The following is a 15608-nucleotide window of genomic DNA, read 5'->3' as shown; positions in this document are numbered from 1 at the left end:
TTTCCAATTCCTCCCTTGCACCTCAGGGAATGCAAGGCTGGGGCAAGGGAGTGACTTCTGCAATGAACTGAACCAAAATGGACCCTTTTCCCCCCACACACCTCACCAATCACTCTTAAATAATAATAAAAGGAAGTTTTTACACATGTTGAATCCAAATCCAAATAACTCACCAAGATTACAGAATAGTTCACTGACACACAGATGGGAAATTCCTGGGCACCTTTCTTCCAGTATAAAACAAACAGATAAAACAGAAACACTACCAGAACTCCTGCTAAATTACTTCTGCTTTTAATAACTGAAAGTTTCAGTTTTCAATACAAAGCAGCAACAAATCCAAAGAGTTCTACCTAATGCAGAGTGACCACAAACTGCACACAAGCCCCTTTCTCATCCTCACATCACACTGGCATACAATTTACATCGAATTAGACTTGCATTCTTTTCCAGAGATACCATGGTGCTGTGTCTAGGGCTGAAGGATGTTCTGAAAGCTTGCTGGTAATTAAGCAGACTGGGCAGCACTCTCCTGGTATTTCCAAACAGATTTCTTGTGTCAACAGACCAACTTCCCTACCAGACTTCCACCCCAGCCCCAAATCCCCAAGTTCAGCGTTACAGATTACCCCCACACATCTGTCAGCATGAAAAAATGTGTCAGCAGAATAATTTTATCTGCCAAGGGCTGCCACATCCTGGCCTGCTTTCCATAATCTCAAAACAGCTGAAAGCAGTCCCAGGGTGCTCCATGAAACATCACAAACATCTCACCACACACACATGGCCAACAAGACTGAAGTCCAATTAAAAAAATGATGTGTTAGTCTTAATTAGTGCAACAGACATCCATGAATGCAGAGGGAAAACCAGAAGTACCTACACAGCCACCCATGCAGATGGGATTGCTCTGTGGGATGCTGAGTGCCAAACACTGCACCCTCCCTGATCCACTGCCTGCTCTTCAGCCTCACACCCCAGCCCCAAACAACCCAACTGCTTCCCTGCTTTCTCTGATTTGACAGAAACAGCTAACCTACACCTCTGCCCTCTTGTTTTACCTCCAGTCTTCAAAAGAACCCACCACTTCCCTAAGAAGCATCTTACAGTAAGGCCAGAAAAGGAAATTTCAACAGCTGGTACAGATTTTAGGGGGTGAATTTCCAGTGATTTTGCTTTTTTTGGATGTCACTCTCTCTTTGAAATGGTTCATTGGTTTTAAGTAACAAAACATTCACTGCTAATATGTTTGGATCAAAACATCCTGAGCCCAAATGCTGGCACAGCTCCATTCAGGTGTGGAAGTGAAATGATTCCTTACACAGAAAAAATGGCAACACAAGGTTTCAGAACATACTTACCTCCAGCTGACCACTGCATGGAAATTAGAGATTCCACAGTTAGCTGATTTGGGGGAAAAAAATCAGTGGTTTTGCTGAACTTTAGCTTTTTGCTAAACTCTAAGTTAGCATGGATATTATCACAAAAATTTACTTATTTCTGTAAGAAATTGCAGGGACTGAAAAAAGCACATATATTGGAAGCTTCTGTTGTGAAGGGCTAAAGAGAACAGCAATCCTGTCGTGTTCATGGAGCTGCCATTCAGTGACACCTTTATAAAGGGGAGAAAATGTGTATGGGAGGAGTGAAATCTAAAGAAATAGTCTGTAAATCCCACATTCTGGGTCTTCTAAAGAGTATTGCACAATCATTCACACCACACAGCCTAGAATTTTAATTGCAGTGTGAGCATTTCTTCTTCTAGGGAGGGAAAAAAAAAACCAACCCAGAAAGAGTAATTCTTGCAAATTTGCAATTACATTTCTCTTCATTGCCTAAATCCAGTGCTGATGCAAACCACCTGGTTCAGGCACAGCAGTTCCACTGGCATGCTCAGCTACTGTACCAGCCAGGAACAGTCAGACATCCAAGGATTTCTTCTTGCTTTACCTACTTTATTAAACATCAAATCAATCCCTTAGTATCTGGAAGATGATTTTTCTGCCTGATAGTCAAAAATCACAATACAAATTCTAAAGACACTAAGAACTGGTCTACCTTAGCATCATCCATATCAAAGCAAAATTATCACCTGTATTTCACTTCCTGAGATAAAGGATATTTGCAGTAGGTGCAAATACTTCAGAAGTCATTTCAGCTTTAGCAGATTTTCTACTATTAAAAATACAAACATCACTCTCTGAAATTCTATCACAGTCAGAAACAAAGTCTTCCTGCATATTTATCCCATTCCTTCAGTTTGACTGGGGCACTGAGGACAAATGGAGACACTGCTGACTGGGATCCTACTGAAATACTTTTTGAAAAGTGAACAGCTCCATCTCAAAGGTCTTTATGTTCCAAAGCCAAGTTAAACAGACAGGCATGTGCAAGAAGTATTTTTTTTTTTTTTATTCTCCTTTCTTCCACAGGTTTCTTTATAAAGTGCCTGGGAGGTGATGTAGCATTTCCCTGCTGCTCTCTGGCTCCTACACCCTACAGATAACAGCTCCAACAGGAGAGGTTTCTGATTACCACTTCCACTAACCAAGGAGAAGGAACAACCTCTTCACCAGACCTGGGAGACAAGGGCTCTGTAACGAGGGAGATTGCAGCTGGACACATCTTGCAGTCAGGACTGCAAGGCACAGAATGTACAGCAGGATTTCCTGAGTGTTTTGAGTACTAAAGCAGCTTCAAGTCACAGCTACTGAAATTAGCACAGGCATGAGCAAGCAGACCAGCTCTCCAAGTCTGACTTCTTTTCCAAAAAGGATTCTAAACAGAGTTCTTAATCTCTGCAGGTAAAAATGGAGCAGACAAACTGCTGTATGCTGCACTGAACAAAAAAATGTCAAACCAGGAGAACTGAGAGGTACAAGATCTAGTTCTTACTGCCAGAAGGATTCCAAAAATGGAACCATTATACAGATGCATCTTCCCCCAAGCAGGAGGAGAATAAAGGACATTTCAGATTTCAAGTGCAAGGCTTTAAGACACAGCAATGGCTGTTATTAATGATTCCAACAAAAATATCAGGACAGCTAACTTGCTAGGCAAACAGGAACTTCTAAGCAGCTTACCTCAATGGACCGTAATTCAACATTATAAAGGCCAGTATCACCATCACACACAGTGTTCTTCTCTTTGGAGAGGATACTTTGAGCTTCTGGTTCTAGACAGAGAGAACAGAAGACACTGAGTAAAAGAGGGGTGCACATATGCAGGGGTATGTCAGAAGCCAAGTACACTAAATTATATTTGCTTTTTTGATTTATACTTGCCTAATTACGTGTGAATACATTCCTGAACTATTTAAAAATAAAACTTTGGTTTATACATTATATTCCACTTTTATCCAGTGAAATATTCAGAAGCACCATGAAGTAAAGAATTAAAAGTCTACCAGATAATGTGTCAGAGTTGGTGAAAGTCTTGCTTGGAAAGGGATGCTGGGCCAGAAATCTTCAAAGGTCCTTCAGTCAACATCACCCCATGTCTGTTCAAGTGCCTTCCACTTAAACAACTGTTTTCATATGAAATCAGACTTTCATCACAATCTCTCACCTCTAATACCACTTCATCCAGCTGCCTCTTCAGCGTGCTGTTTTCTTTCTTGAGTTTCTCATTCTCCAGCAGGGCTGCCTCCAGCCTGGCCTCCAGTCCCAACATGTATTCCTTCTTTTTCTTGCGTGACTGGAAGGCTGACTCCCGGTTTTTGATCATGCGCTGCTGCCGCCTCAGGACGTTGGCCTGAACACACAAAACACAGGCTGTTAACAACCCAGAGTTAAAACTGCCTCTGTTTCATGCAGAATCTCTGCTTTGGCAAAGGTCTGCACAGATAGCTTCCCACACTCTGCTTCCAGTGAGCTGGAATGGTCAGCACAGAGGCACCTCAGGGTCATGGTACACCTAAGGGAAAACAGGTCCTGCACTGCCTCAGTTTCCTTCTGTATTCTCAATATTCTGTATGCAGGGGTCATCAAACACACTCGAGTTTGATTTGATCAACCAAATCACAAAGAGAGAAAATACCTCTCTTCAGGTCTGCAAGGCACCAAGAATGCCTTTCACCTTGACTCCTCCCTGCACCATTTTACAGGCTACAATCTGCTTTCCTAACAGGAAATTTCTAGGGTTTTCCAGTCTGTTCTGTCTGCAAGTCATTTCCACACTGATTACATGTTTCTGTACCTTTTCCACCTATGCTACACAGTTTTTGAGGTTTTGAATAGTGCTGCTAATCTCAGATTGCACATTCTGTGTGTATCAAGCACTCACACAGCAGTTTAAATGCAGTCTCTGGATGAATCTACCCCAACATCCTAATTCAGATCAGGAGGGTGGCTCAGTTTCCTGACTGTCCCACTAAATGTGCTTCACTTCACATCACAGAGCAGTCTCTGAGAGCACACAAACTGGATTCCTTCGGGGTGAAGCTCAACCAGCACACCAGTTATGTACTCCAGGAGAGCACATAACTCACTCTAACCACTAGCAGGCATTCAGTCTGCAAGACCAGACTGGGACAGCCCAAAGCAACCCCTCCCCATCCTCCAGCAGTCCTGATGACTGATTTTTTTCCCAAGCAGGAACACTCCATCATCTTTTACCACTTACTCATTTTGTGGTTTGCACTGAATGGGACAACCCAGACCAAAATCATCTTGCTGCTGACAAGGATAAACAGTGATGGATACTGCAGAACTACACAAAACTACTAGAAATCCTAAGTTTAAACACTAGTCTGTTGATTTCCTTTCCCTCACAGATTAGCAACTCTCTTTTCATTAGGAACAGAAGATCTCCATCACATTATTAAGTTGCAACTGGAAATGCCTTAATGACCATTACATTGACAGATAACTGAATGATCCATCTTACACAGACCTGAATATTTCAGTACCTACCACCACAGGCACTGCTGTAATCTGTATCTCTCAGAGAAGGAATATTAAAGAAGAAAAGGTAATAACTATTCCAGAAGTATTATTTTGGGGAAGCAGTATAATCACAGAATAGTAACATTAACTAACTCAGATTTTGAGTCTGGCTATGTAAAGAACCTTACCCACAGCTCTTCAGCTCTCTCCCTGTATCTACCTGCACACAGTATGCTGTTCTAGGGCACTGGTGTTTTTAACAAAAAGTGGCCACAAGCTGTTTGAAGACATCATTCTTCATGATGCTGCAGTTTGGTGACAAAGATGAAGAAAACACGTTTACAGTGCATTAACGTTCTGGGTTGCCTCCATGTTGGTCTAATTGCTTTTATAAAGATCATTTATTTAATGTCTAGTCTGCTGCCACCAACAAAAGTCTGTGAAAGTGAAGCTGTTTGTACTCCAGCTACTCTCTTTAGAGTGGAGAAGGAAAAGATTTTAACGTATTTTCATTAACACTAAGCTTTGTCTTGAATTTTTTAAGTACTACAACATTTAACATAAAAAAGCTTCTGCAGACATATAAAAACTGGACCAAAAAAAAGATTCAGGCTAGCCAAGAACTGCAGTGTATAGAACACACCAGTCTGGGGCCAGGATCACTTAAACTGTTCAGAGATGAAAAAACAAGGAATGAGTTCATGCAGCAGCTTTGGCTCAAGTTGTGAACTCCAAAGAAGGAGTTACATTCCCCTTTTCAAAAAGAGGAACTCAGAGAAAACCAAATTGTTTACATCCATTCTTGTCTGCAGACCTGCTCAGGATTATTCATTACTGGACAGCTTTTAATCACGTGTCTGGAACCTCTGGCAAATGTAGATGCTTCCCTGAAGAAAATAAGGTGTTAGAGCACCAGTGCAGTGACTCTGCACTGAGAGTACATCCTAAGGTACATCTGTCACTTGTTTCAGACACTGCCATCTACATTTTGTGTGTTATTTTTTATCCAGATTGCTCTACTTTACTCACAGTTCTCCAGATGCTGTGAGGAACATGAGCTCTCCCCAGCCTGATTCCAGGTACTCTGTGGAGTACCTGCATTTCAACCTATGCCACACCAACTACTTTCTGACTCATTTTTAAACCTTGCTTAAACAAAATCCAGTACTTGTGTCCTTAAGATATTCTGTTTTAATTTACAATCTGCAAACAGCTTAAGGTTCTCCTTGGTCAGCCTTCCAGCTCTTGCCTGGCTTTTCTTGGGGACTGTGCCACAACTGCACACCCAATCCAATCCCACCTAAAAGTGATGCAGGAAATGGGAAGAGCTGGGTGAGTGAAGTGGAATGGGAATGCTGAACCTGGAAGCAGTATGGCAATCAGCACTACACAGCTGGCCCAGCCCCAAGGCAAACATGCCCCCTGCTCCAGCACTTTGACACTCGGGAGGGAGAGGAACCCATTTACAATGTCACTCTTTGATACTCAGGAGGGAGAGGAACCCATTTACAATGTCACTCTTTGATACTCAGGAGGGAGAGGAACCCATTTACAATGTCACTCTTTGATACTCAGGAGGGAGAGGAACCCATTTACAATGTCACTCTGCTTCAGCAGCATTGCTTTGCACAAGTGCTTAACCAAGATTAAAGGTAGCGAGTGCCTGCTAACTTCTTTTGCAGCCTCCAACTTTTAAAGTTGTATTGAATTGATCTTCCACTCAAGATAGCATCTTCTGGTTCTAAGGAAACACAGACCACAGAGGGAGAACATTGGCCTTAAAAACAATCAGGAATCAGTGATGCAACTTCTGCTTTTCTGGCTTTGAAAACCAGACCACCACGAGTGGAGATATATACAAAAATGCTGTGAATATGGAGAACTGGAAGGTTCATTGCAAACCTTCAAACATCACTTCAAACAGCATTAACCAGATTCAGATTGTCCTTTATCTTCAGAGGTTTTACAAAGAGTCATGCACTTTACAAATAAACATTGCTACCTCAATTTACTTCCAAAGAAAACTCAATTATGAGTAAAATTTAACCTCCCTTCCAACACAAGCTGTACCTCTAGAAGTAAGATTGTTTCTCATACTCCAGAGAGTTTTTTTGTACACTGCTGGGAAAGTTAACAAAATGCTGAAAGTACAAACCATTCAATGAGCTGCTTCCCACCTCAGCTTATGAAAGCTGCTGTCTTTGAAGACACATCTTTGACTGCAGGAATACAAAACCTATGCAAGGTATTTTTGTTCTTATGGAAGTTCAGGGTTTTCCTGTCTCTAACTCAACAGAACACAACTTGCTTAATGTGATTATGTTACACAAATATTGCACAATGTACAGCACAGAAACAAGGACTCTCAACAGAAATCCACACTTATGCTGAAGTTATTTTGCATAATGAATCTTTTCTAGATCTGCAGTATTCTGGCACTTCCCCATGGCTGGCAGGCTGCACATGTGTGCCACCAGGTTACCCAGGGCCTCAGCCCTGCCATCAGCTCACACTGCTGTAAACCACTGGCAGGCTGAGTGTAAAGCTACCAGTTTATCCCTCCTAAACCCAAAAGAAAGTCCTGCAGTGTTTCTTTTTATCCTGCAACATCTGCTCAGATTAGCAAACAATAACAGGTGTTACTGAGCTCAAATGACAGCTCCATCTGTGCAGCCCTGAGCTCCACGTGTGGTGTCCAAGGCAGCCCAAGGAGATGCTTTAACCCTGCTGGCTCCAGCTGAATCCCAAAACATTTGTTTTTTCTGAAAGCACTGTTTCACACTATGTGCCAAAGAGCAGCTGCAACTGTTTTGCCATGTAACAAGCACAGGTAAGACGTGCAGCACTTCACAAGTCTTCAAACTGCTCCCCTAAAAGGGGGAAATGCCCACACAACCACCCTTGGAAACAAACAGCTGTTTGATACCCCAGCTACACATCTGACTCCTGTTGTCATGGGTATGTACATGGAGTATGATGACAAAAAGGGGCTTTTGTCAATTAAACCTTACATTCAGGCAATGGCAAGGTGCCATGCTAGCCCTGCTTACAGGGGGTCACAAATCCAATGACTGCAGGTCACTGATCTCTTGAGTTAACTCTGCGTGACAGGGAATTATCACTAAAAAATGCAGCACACTTAACTGCTCTGCCTACTGAGAGACTCTTGTTTGCTTCTTGCACACTGAATATCAAGTTTCCACTGTACTCTGGCTGCTCAACTATTTGTAGCACAATATTTTCATTATAAAATGCAGCCCACACACAAATATGATTAGTGAGGAAAAGTTACCATCAAGCCTGAGTGGCAATCCCAGACACCAGGAAACCACACAGCATCATCCCTCCACAGGAGCTGAAGGAATAGGCTCCCACTGCTTTTGGGAAACAGTGACCTGCACTGCTAATAAGCAGGTGCCTTTACAGCAAAATTCCACGTGTTTCCACCAGTGCTTCCTCCCTTACACTGAGATGTGATAGGATCCTCAGCTCACAACTGTGCTTGGAATACCTCATGGGGGAATGACAGAGTTTTGAAGTCACCAACAAGAAGCTTTGGTCCTTTCCTCAAGCACGTCTTCTTTGGACAATAAAACACAATCAGAGCAGCTCCAAGTTACTAGGAGCTAAATGAAGTTAACAGCCAGCTGGCTAGCTGGTTAAGATGTCAAAACTGAAAGGGAAAAAAAAGCCCAAACACATCTCAAAAGCTACTCTTTACACTTACTGCTTACTGTGAGCTACTATGGAAAAACTTTCTTATTTGCACTGTAATTGTTGAGAGCTTAACCCTCTTCTACACATTCACTACACCATCAAAAGGGACCCTGAAGAGATTAGGATCATATGGAGCTCAGTAACTGAAGTTTCTAAAAATCATGAGTAAAATCTGGAGATCAATGGCTATGGAAAAAGAATGAGGCACTGAAATTTCCAATTCATCTGCCTCCAAAGAAAATGTTTTTATTATATGGATTAGAAAAGTGATTTAGCACTTATCAAAAATCAGATATATCCAATCTTCCTGTAAGTAAGAGAGATGCAGCCACTGAGAGGTTGCACTTGAGAAGACAAGGGGCAGAAAACACCTATCAGCACTGCCTTCTGCCACTACACTTGCACACCTGGCCTGCAGCTGTGCCAAGCTGCTAAACTCCCCGTTTACAGCTGGAAATCCTATGAAGAGTTTTCCTGAGACTCTGAAGGGACCATCAGGCCCCACATGCAGGTTACAGAGATGTGCACAGCCTTGGCCAGCAGCTCTCAGAGTCAGAACTCACGTCCAGCCCCGCGGCCGGGGCGCTGCTCTGCAGCAGGGGCTTCGTCACCGGGATTTTGCCGCTGCTGGAGCCGCTCCCAGCAGCTGGAGACAGCACATTCACCGTGTGGTTCTGAAGTGCTGGGGCCCCTCCTGCCACTGCAATGACTGGCTGGGAGGCAGGAAGCACCCCTGAAGACTGGAGCTGTACCACAGCAGGCTGGGGCAGCACCACGGATGGACCTGGAACACAAGAACAGCAGCGCTCAGCAAGGACGAAATGCATTTGTACATCACCACTTTGTAAGGGCATACTGCAATCCCCTCCTGCCCTGCACACCTGATCTCAAATCCATCAGTATATCCCACACAACAGGAATGGAAAGAAGCTGTTCCAAAGTTTACAGGACTCTTAATCCATCCTGCAAACTAAAACTACAGATATTACAGGAATCCAATAAACCGAGCTCTGCCCCAAAAGCTCTTCAAAGTTAATAAAATTCAACACTTGTTATATACATTACTCAGAATTCCTAATACTTGAAGCACTCTGAACAACCTTCTCAAAGAATTTAGCCAACTTACCTCAATCCTCCTTCTCCCTTTTTTCTATAACTACTGCTGCATTCAATAGAAAACTTACTACACAGAAGTGACTCGTGCCACACTGATCAAGTCAAACTAGCAGAGATGGAAGATGAACAAAAAAGAACAATGCAAGTTACACTTTCAAAACTTACACTGAAGCTTCAATTCACACCAAGACCATTGCTTTAGAAAAACATCTTATGCAAGGAAGTTTATACACAAACTGAACAGAGCTTAAAGAAAAGCCGGCAAAATGAGGTAATTTTGACAGAGTTTGAAATGGAATTAGAAACAGTCACTTCCAAGAAATTTCAGTCCAACAACTGCATTTAACTCAAGCAGGTGCTTGAGTAATATTCTGTTGTCTGAAAACACATTAATGTCTCTCTAATCCTTTGTAACAGGATGACCTTGCCAGCTCTCAGAAAGAGCACATTCCAGCTGAGCATTCCAACCAAAAAGCACGACAATGGATTACAGCATTTATCCAGCCTTCTGGAAGGTGGAAAGTGAAGCAATTTACCTCGTGCCAAGATCTTATGTATGGGGTAAAACTAGAGCTTTGTTTTTTTTATATTTTTTCAGACACCATCTTGAAGACATCAAAACTTAGTATGATCCTGTTTAAGAGTCTTAAATGATGAAGTTGAGACTACTTCAATTATTTTTCTAATGTGGAAAAGAGATGATGCTCTAAGACCATGCTTTCTCCTTCAAGCTTTTATAAAAGGGGCTGCAAAAATAAAATTTCTCATCCTTCTTGGAAGATAATGGCATATTTCAAACTGGTGGTTCCAACTTGTCATATGCAGAGGATTTAGAGTGATGAAAAAGATCCTTATGGTTTTTGTTATGGAAGCTGCACAAGAGAATTTTTAAACATATCATCAGTTAAAGGGAAGCATGGACATACTTTCTCAAAAGTATTTCCTCTGTATTGTCTCACAGAAACTACTGTCCCGACTTTTCTTCAGGGAAAAAGAGAAGCTGATCTTCAGAGCACTAGACTTATATCCAAAGAAATCCATATCCCCAGCATTCCTTATTCCAGATGGTACTTTATCAGCTGGAGCATCAGAAGGAATAAGAATTAGGTCACGCTGACAGTGCTGACCTGTGTTTTAAGCAGTCTAGCAATCTTAGGCATGTTGTAACAAATGTCAGCATCTCCAGATTTGGCTGAACCCCTGATGCAAGAGAAATCAGTAATGGAGACAAGTTTTTCCCAATTGCAATAATTTCTAGATACATGCCCTTAAGAATTTGTCTCCTTTTCCTTGCTCAGGGCCAGTGCAATCAGCTGCAAGGGACTGTGGCCATCAGCTGGTGGAACGAGCAACTGCAGCTGGCAATTCCTGCAAGGCAAGCAGTGTCCCTGCTGCGCAGGCTGGAGAGAGAAACAATGCTTTGGATCCAGAAATGAAAGCTCAAGCTGCTTCAAAAATCAGTAACAGGGTAACTGCAGGAATGAAGAATTATCACCGGGCAGGAAGTCACTTTCCTCTTAGCATCAGCAACTTTTCTAACCTCTGACACAGCTCTCAATTTTTAGCAGATTTCACAACATTCTATTTGATGCTGCTTAGTGAGCTACAAAGCCATAAACTCATGTTCCCACCATCCTGTGAAAGAGTTTTGTGTGGGTAAAAAAAGGCTTATATCACTTCTTCCAAGCTTTCCAGCTTCATCTCAACTGATTCTGCTGGATCTCCCTTCGGTTATAACAGAACAGCACTGTAATCACCTTATGTACCACCTGACACTGCAAGCAGAGCAGAGCAAAGCATCCCTACAGATCCTTCCAAATCAGCACTTTTATCTCCACAGCTGCCAGTGCTCAGCACAGCCTCTGTCCTCCAATCCAAACAATTATATAATCCAGCCTTCCATTTCAAACAATGCCCATGTGAGTGCTGCTCCTCACAGGACAGTACAAGAGGAGCAAGGCCATCTTCTCAGCCCAAAGATTTTCCAGCAATGCATGTAGGACCCTTTTTTCTATTCCTCCTCTTTCATACACCAAAGCTAACTTCATTCTGTCAGCCATCCCAAACAGACAATGCTGTCACTGTCTCATCATCAAGGCCTGGCCCAGCCAAGACCATTCCCTTACCTTTAGGAGGTGCTGGCTGGATGTTAACAACTGGCTGATTCTTTGGCAGGGGCACAAGCGTGGGAAGAGTCTGGATAATGATGGTTTTAGCTGGGATGCCAATGTTAGCCTGAGCTTCAGGCACAGCAGGCAAAAGGGGTTTGGGCTGTATCAAAGGCCTGGACACCGTCTGACCACACCTCTTCAGGCTCCTCGCAGAGTTATTTGCTAGAAAAGGAAAAAGAGTCAGAATTGGACCAAGAGGCACAAAATATATAATGCAAGCAATAATGAAGTGGCTTTTAATGTGGGTTTTTTTACCCATCTGTAATATTTGTTAAAAATAAACACATCTGATTAAATATGCAAGTCATAAATGATAGGACATCTAGTGTCTGTTAGTTCATAATTTGGATGCAAGACACCACACATTATCTATAGGATGAAAGTAACTTTCTCTTTCATACCAGATCGAGAAGAGATGCTCACAGCAGGCTTCTTCCCCCCATCTCCTTCTGGGGATGCAGGGCTTTTGCAGCTCTTGCTGTAGAGAGAGATGGGAGACATCTGGGAGCTACAGCTGAAGTCCACATCATCCTGCAGACAGAAAGCACAGGAGACTAATGCTTCAGAAGCTCAGAGCAGTATGTACCAGCAGTTCAGAGTATATCTGCTTTTCATCACATCTGTGTTGCTGCTGCAGCCAACAGGAGAAAGGTTTTACTCTGCAATTTGAATCTGGTCAATGCCAGGTACCACTAAAAGAAAAAAACGCAACAAGTATTTCTCCCCATCAGCAGAGCAATGGGAGGCAAAGGTAAACACCTGCTAGACCCAGAAGCCTTTAGAAGGCACTTTGGCAACAAACCTAATGAACATAGCTGAGGAAAGAGAGCTGAACATGCTCTTATTCAAATGGGTCACAGAGAAGAGGCAAGAAAACACCACTGAGGGGATTTTGCAAGGGTTGGGTAAATAAGCTCTTTCTTCTTATGCCATGAATTTGGTGAGAGGAGTAAAGCACGGGGTTTTTTGTTTGTCAGAGCTGTTGCTGTGTGTGTTACATGTGGCTTTGCATACAGGCACATTCTGCACTGGAGAGTCCACAGACGGTGGCGAGGGAACCGAGCAGCTGGAAGCAGCTGGTGACAAAGGTTCTGTCTTCACGTTTGCATCTGCAAGAGGCAGGTAAAGACAATTTCACTGCACAAGCTTTTAGCAACAGGAAGAGTAAAGAACACACTGTCCTACACCAGATATTTAATTCCCAAAGCAATGCATGGCAGAAAATGTAGGGGGATTAAAGTTATGAAATAGCATGGCTTGTAGGTTGTTGCCAGCTGTACCCATCCTACAGAAACACAGCCTAATTCTCATCACAGAGCAAAAGGCTGCAGGGCACCAAGCGGCTCCACATGAGTTTTAAGAGCTCACCCTTGTGGGGAAGGAGGGGAAGAGTAGCACCTGCAAAACACAGAAGGTTTATTACCTGCATAAGCATGGCCTGTAATATTCCAAAGGTCCGAGTCCCAAGACATCAAATCCAAATCAAAATGAAAGTTATAGAGATCATTTTCCTGAAATGACAGTTCAGAAAAAGAGACAAATACAGAAAAAGAAAAATACATTGACACCATCAGCCATTATGTTCACATTCTTACAGCTCCAGAAAACAAAACAAACAACATATCTATCAATCACTTAAGGTGCCTTAAGGTATGCAGAGATCAAAGTCCTTAAAGGAGAAATTCTCAACTGAAACACACAAAACAAGGCTTCTTTTTAACTTACACCAGTAGGAAGGGGCAGGTCAGTTTAAGACCATCACTAATTACCGCATTCTTATTTGCAATTTGTAAAGCAAAAGTTCTAAATTCAGTCATTGAACCATCTCACATAAAATACAAGTTGCAGAAACCTGCTGCCATCCTTCATCTGCCTTGAAAAATTTATTTAATGCTCTTCCACCCTTACATCTCAAAGCACTTTACAAACAAAAGCAGCACCAGGGACAGTTTACCAGCAGGAAAACAGACACAAGACTGATTTGCCCAAGACCTGATTAACAGTGTGTGTTAAGTCTCCCTGTACTTAAATACACTGATGTCAACATCTAAAGCCAAAGACATTGGTTTGCTTTTCCAACAAAAATCAAAACAAACAGCCTAAAATCACTCCATACATATTATCATACAACCTTTAAAACAACAATTGGGGGGTTTATCCACTTATTCTGCTTGTGCATCTCTAAGTCTCAGTTTCCCGTGCACCTGTGGCCCTTCATGAGCACTCGCATGAAAAATACAAACATGACCTACCCAGCTTATACAAATATACAACAAAGATTTTTCTAAAAACTACACTGCAATTAGAAGGGAGGCCCAAAAACACCGCATAGATAAGGGTACTTACAAGTTAGAATGAAAAGAAAGCTCAACACAGTACATTTAAAGGAAGAATGACCAAAAAACCACAACGTGAGCTGTGCACTAAGAGTCTTCAGCCAGGCAAGAGCTGCTGCTGGGGAATGCCTGTCCCTTGTACAGCCGGTCTGTTCCCAAATGCCGTGCGGTGACGGGCTGTACGCCTGTAGGAACACCCCAACAACCCGGGCTTCACACTGCCTGTAAGCCGGCTCCTGCCGGATCAGGACACAGCGAGCAGGGACACGGCAGGGCCGGGAGAGGAGAATCCACGGGGAAAACGCCCCGGGAGAGAAAAAGCACACCGGACAAGCGGACAGCGAAAAAGATACGGATTAATGCATAAGGTCGCAAGCAAAGGTTTTTGGAGAAAATCCTACGCTACAGAAGAAAAGAAGCAGCAATCTAAGAGGCGAAGGGATGAAGAATGGCCCGGCTGGGTGTAGGTGTAACACACGCACCCTTCCCTCAGCACCCTGCCCGCACCCTGCCCGCTCTGCCCCGCCGGCTTTCGGCCATCGGCCCCCGCAGGGCCAGCCCCGGGCGGCCACGCTCTCCTGCCGGGCTGCCCCGGGGCCCGGGCCCGCCGCGCCCGGTACTCACCTCCGGCTCGTCCCTCGGGGCCGCGGCGCCCAGCAGCTCGCTCAGCTCCTCGCCCAGCACGGCCTCTGCGGAGAGACAGCGGGCTCAGCGCCGGCCCGGCCCCGCCGGGGAGCTCCGCGCCGGCCCGGCCCAACCCAGCCCCGCTCCCGGACCCCCGAAACCGCCCTCACCCCAGTCCAGGCCGCCCCCCGGCGCGGGCAGCAGCCCCGCCGGCTCCCACTCGGCCTCGGCCGCCGCCATCGCTTCCCGTTCCTGCCGACACACACGTCTGCTTCCGGCAGCGCAGGGCCCGCCCCGGAACGGCTCGGCTCGGCTCGGCTCAGCACGGCACGGCTCGGCTCGGCACGGCACGGCTCGGCACGGCTCGGCACGGCACGGCACGGCTCAGCACGGCTCGGCTCGGCACGGCACGGCACGGCTCGGCACGGCACGGCTCGGCACGCCTCAGCTCGGCACGGCTCGGCGCACGGCTCGGCTCGGCTCGGCTCGGCTCGGCTCGGCACGGCTCAGCACGGCACGGCTCGGCTCGCCCCGGCACGGCTCGGCTCGGCTCGCCCCGGCTCGGCTCGGCTCGGCACGGCACGGCACGGCACGGCTCGGCACGGCACGGCACGGCTCGGCACGGCACGGCTCGGCACGGAACGGCCGCTGTCCGCGCTCGGGGGGAATCAGTTGGAAAAGGGACCAGCTCAGGGCCCAGCGAGTCCCGGCCGTGCCCCAGCCCCCGGCTCTGAGCGCCGTGCCCAGGCTGCGAACTC

The 15608-nt window shown here is 44.9% G+C and overlaps 1 protein-coding gene across 2 annotated transcripts in view; it reads right to left on the bottom strand.

The window, feature by feature from the left end:
- The window catches only part of ATF6 (activating transcription factor 6), a 70325-nt gene extending 55205 nt beyond the window's left edge, over nt 1-15120 (bottom strand). For both annotated transcript variants that reach the window (XM_014257604.2, XM_088060515.1), the window contains exons 1-9: nt 15021-15120; nt 14851-14915; nt 13314-13401; nt 12905-12999; nt 12292-12421; nt 11846-12052; nt 9167-9387; nt 3568-3753; nt 3084-3175 (exon numbers count right to left, since the gene is read on the bottom strand). In XM_014257604.2, coding sequence (XP_014113079.2) covers nt 3084-3175; nt 3568-3753; nt 9167-9387; nt 11846-12052; nt 12292-12421; nt 12905-12999; nt 13314-13401; nt 14851-14915; nt 15021-15090 — 1154 coding nt within the window. In that variant the 5' untranslated portion in view covers nt 15091-15120. The remainder of the gene's footprint in view (nt 1-3083; nt 3176-3567; nt 3754-9166; nt 9388-11845; nt 12053-12291; nt 12422-12904; nt 13000-13313; nt 13402-14850; nt 14916-15020) is intronic.
- Nucleotides 15121-15608: the final 488 nt, after the last annotated feature.

The sequence above is a fragment of the Pseudopodoces humilis genome, chromosome 10, assembly GCF_049639895.1.
Source record: "Pseudopodoces humilis isolate 2021_Gansu_Grassland_sample_001 chromosome 10, ASM4963989v1, whole genome shotgun sequence".
Classification (NCBI taxonomy): Eukaryota; Metazoa; Chordata; class Aves; order Passeriformes; family Paridae; genus Pseudopodoces; species Pseudopodoces humilis.
The sequence above is the reverse complement of the archived record's forward strand: the minus strand, read 5'-3'. Positions and strand labels throughout refer to the sequence as shown.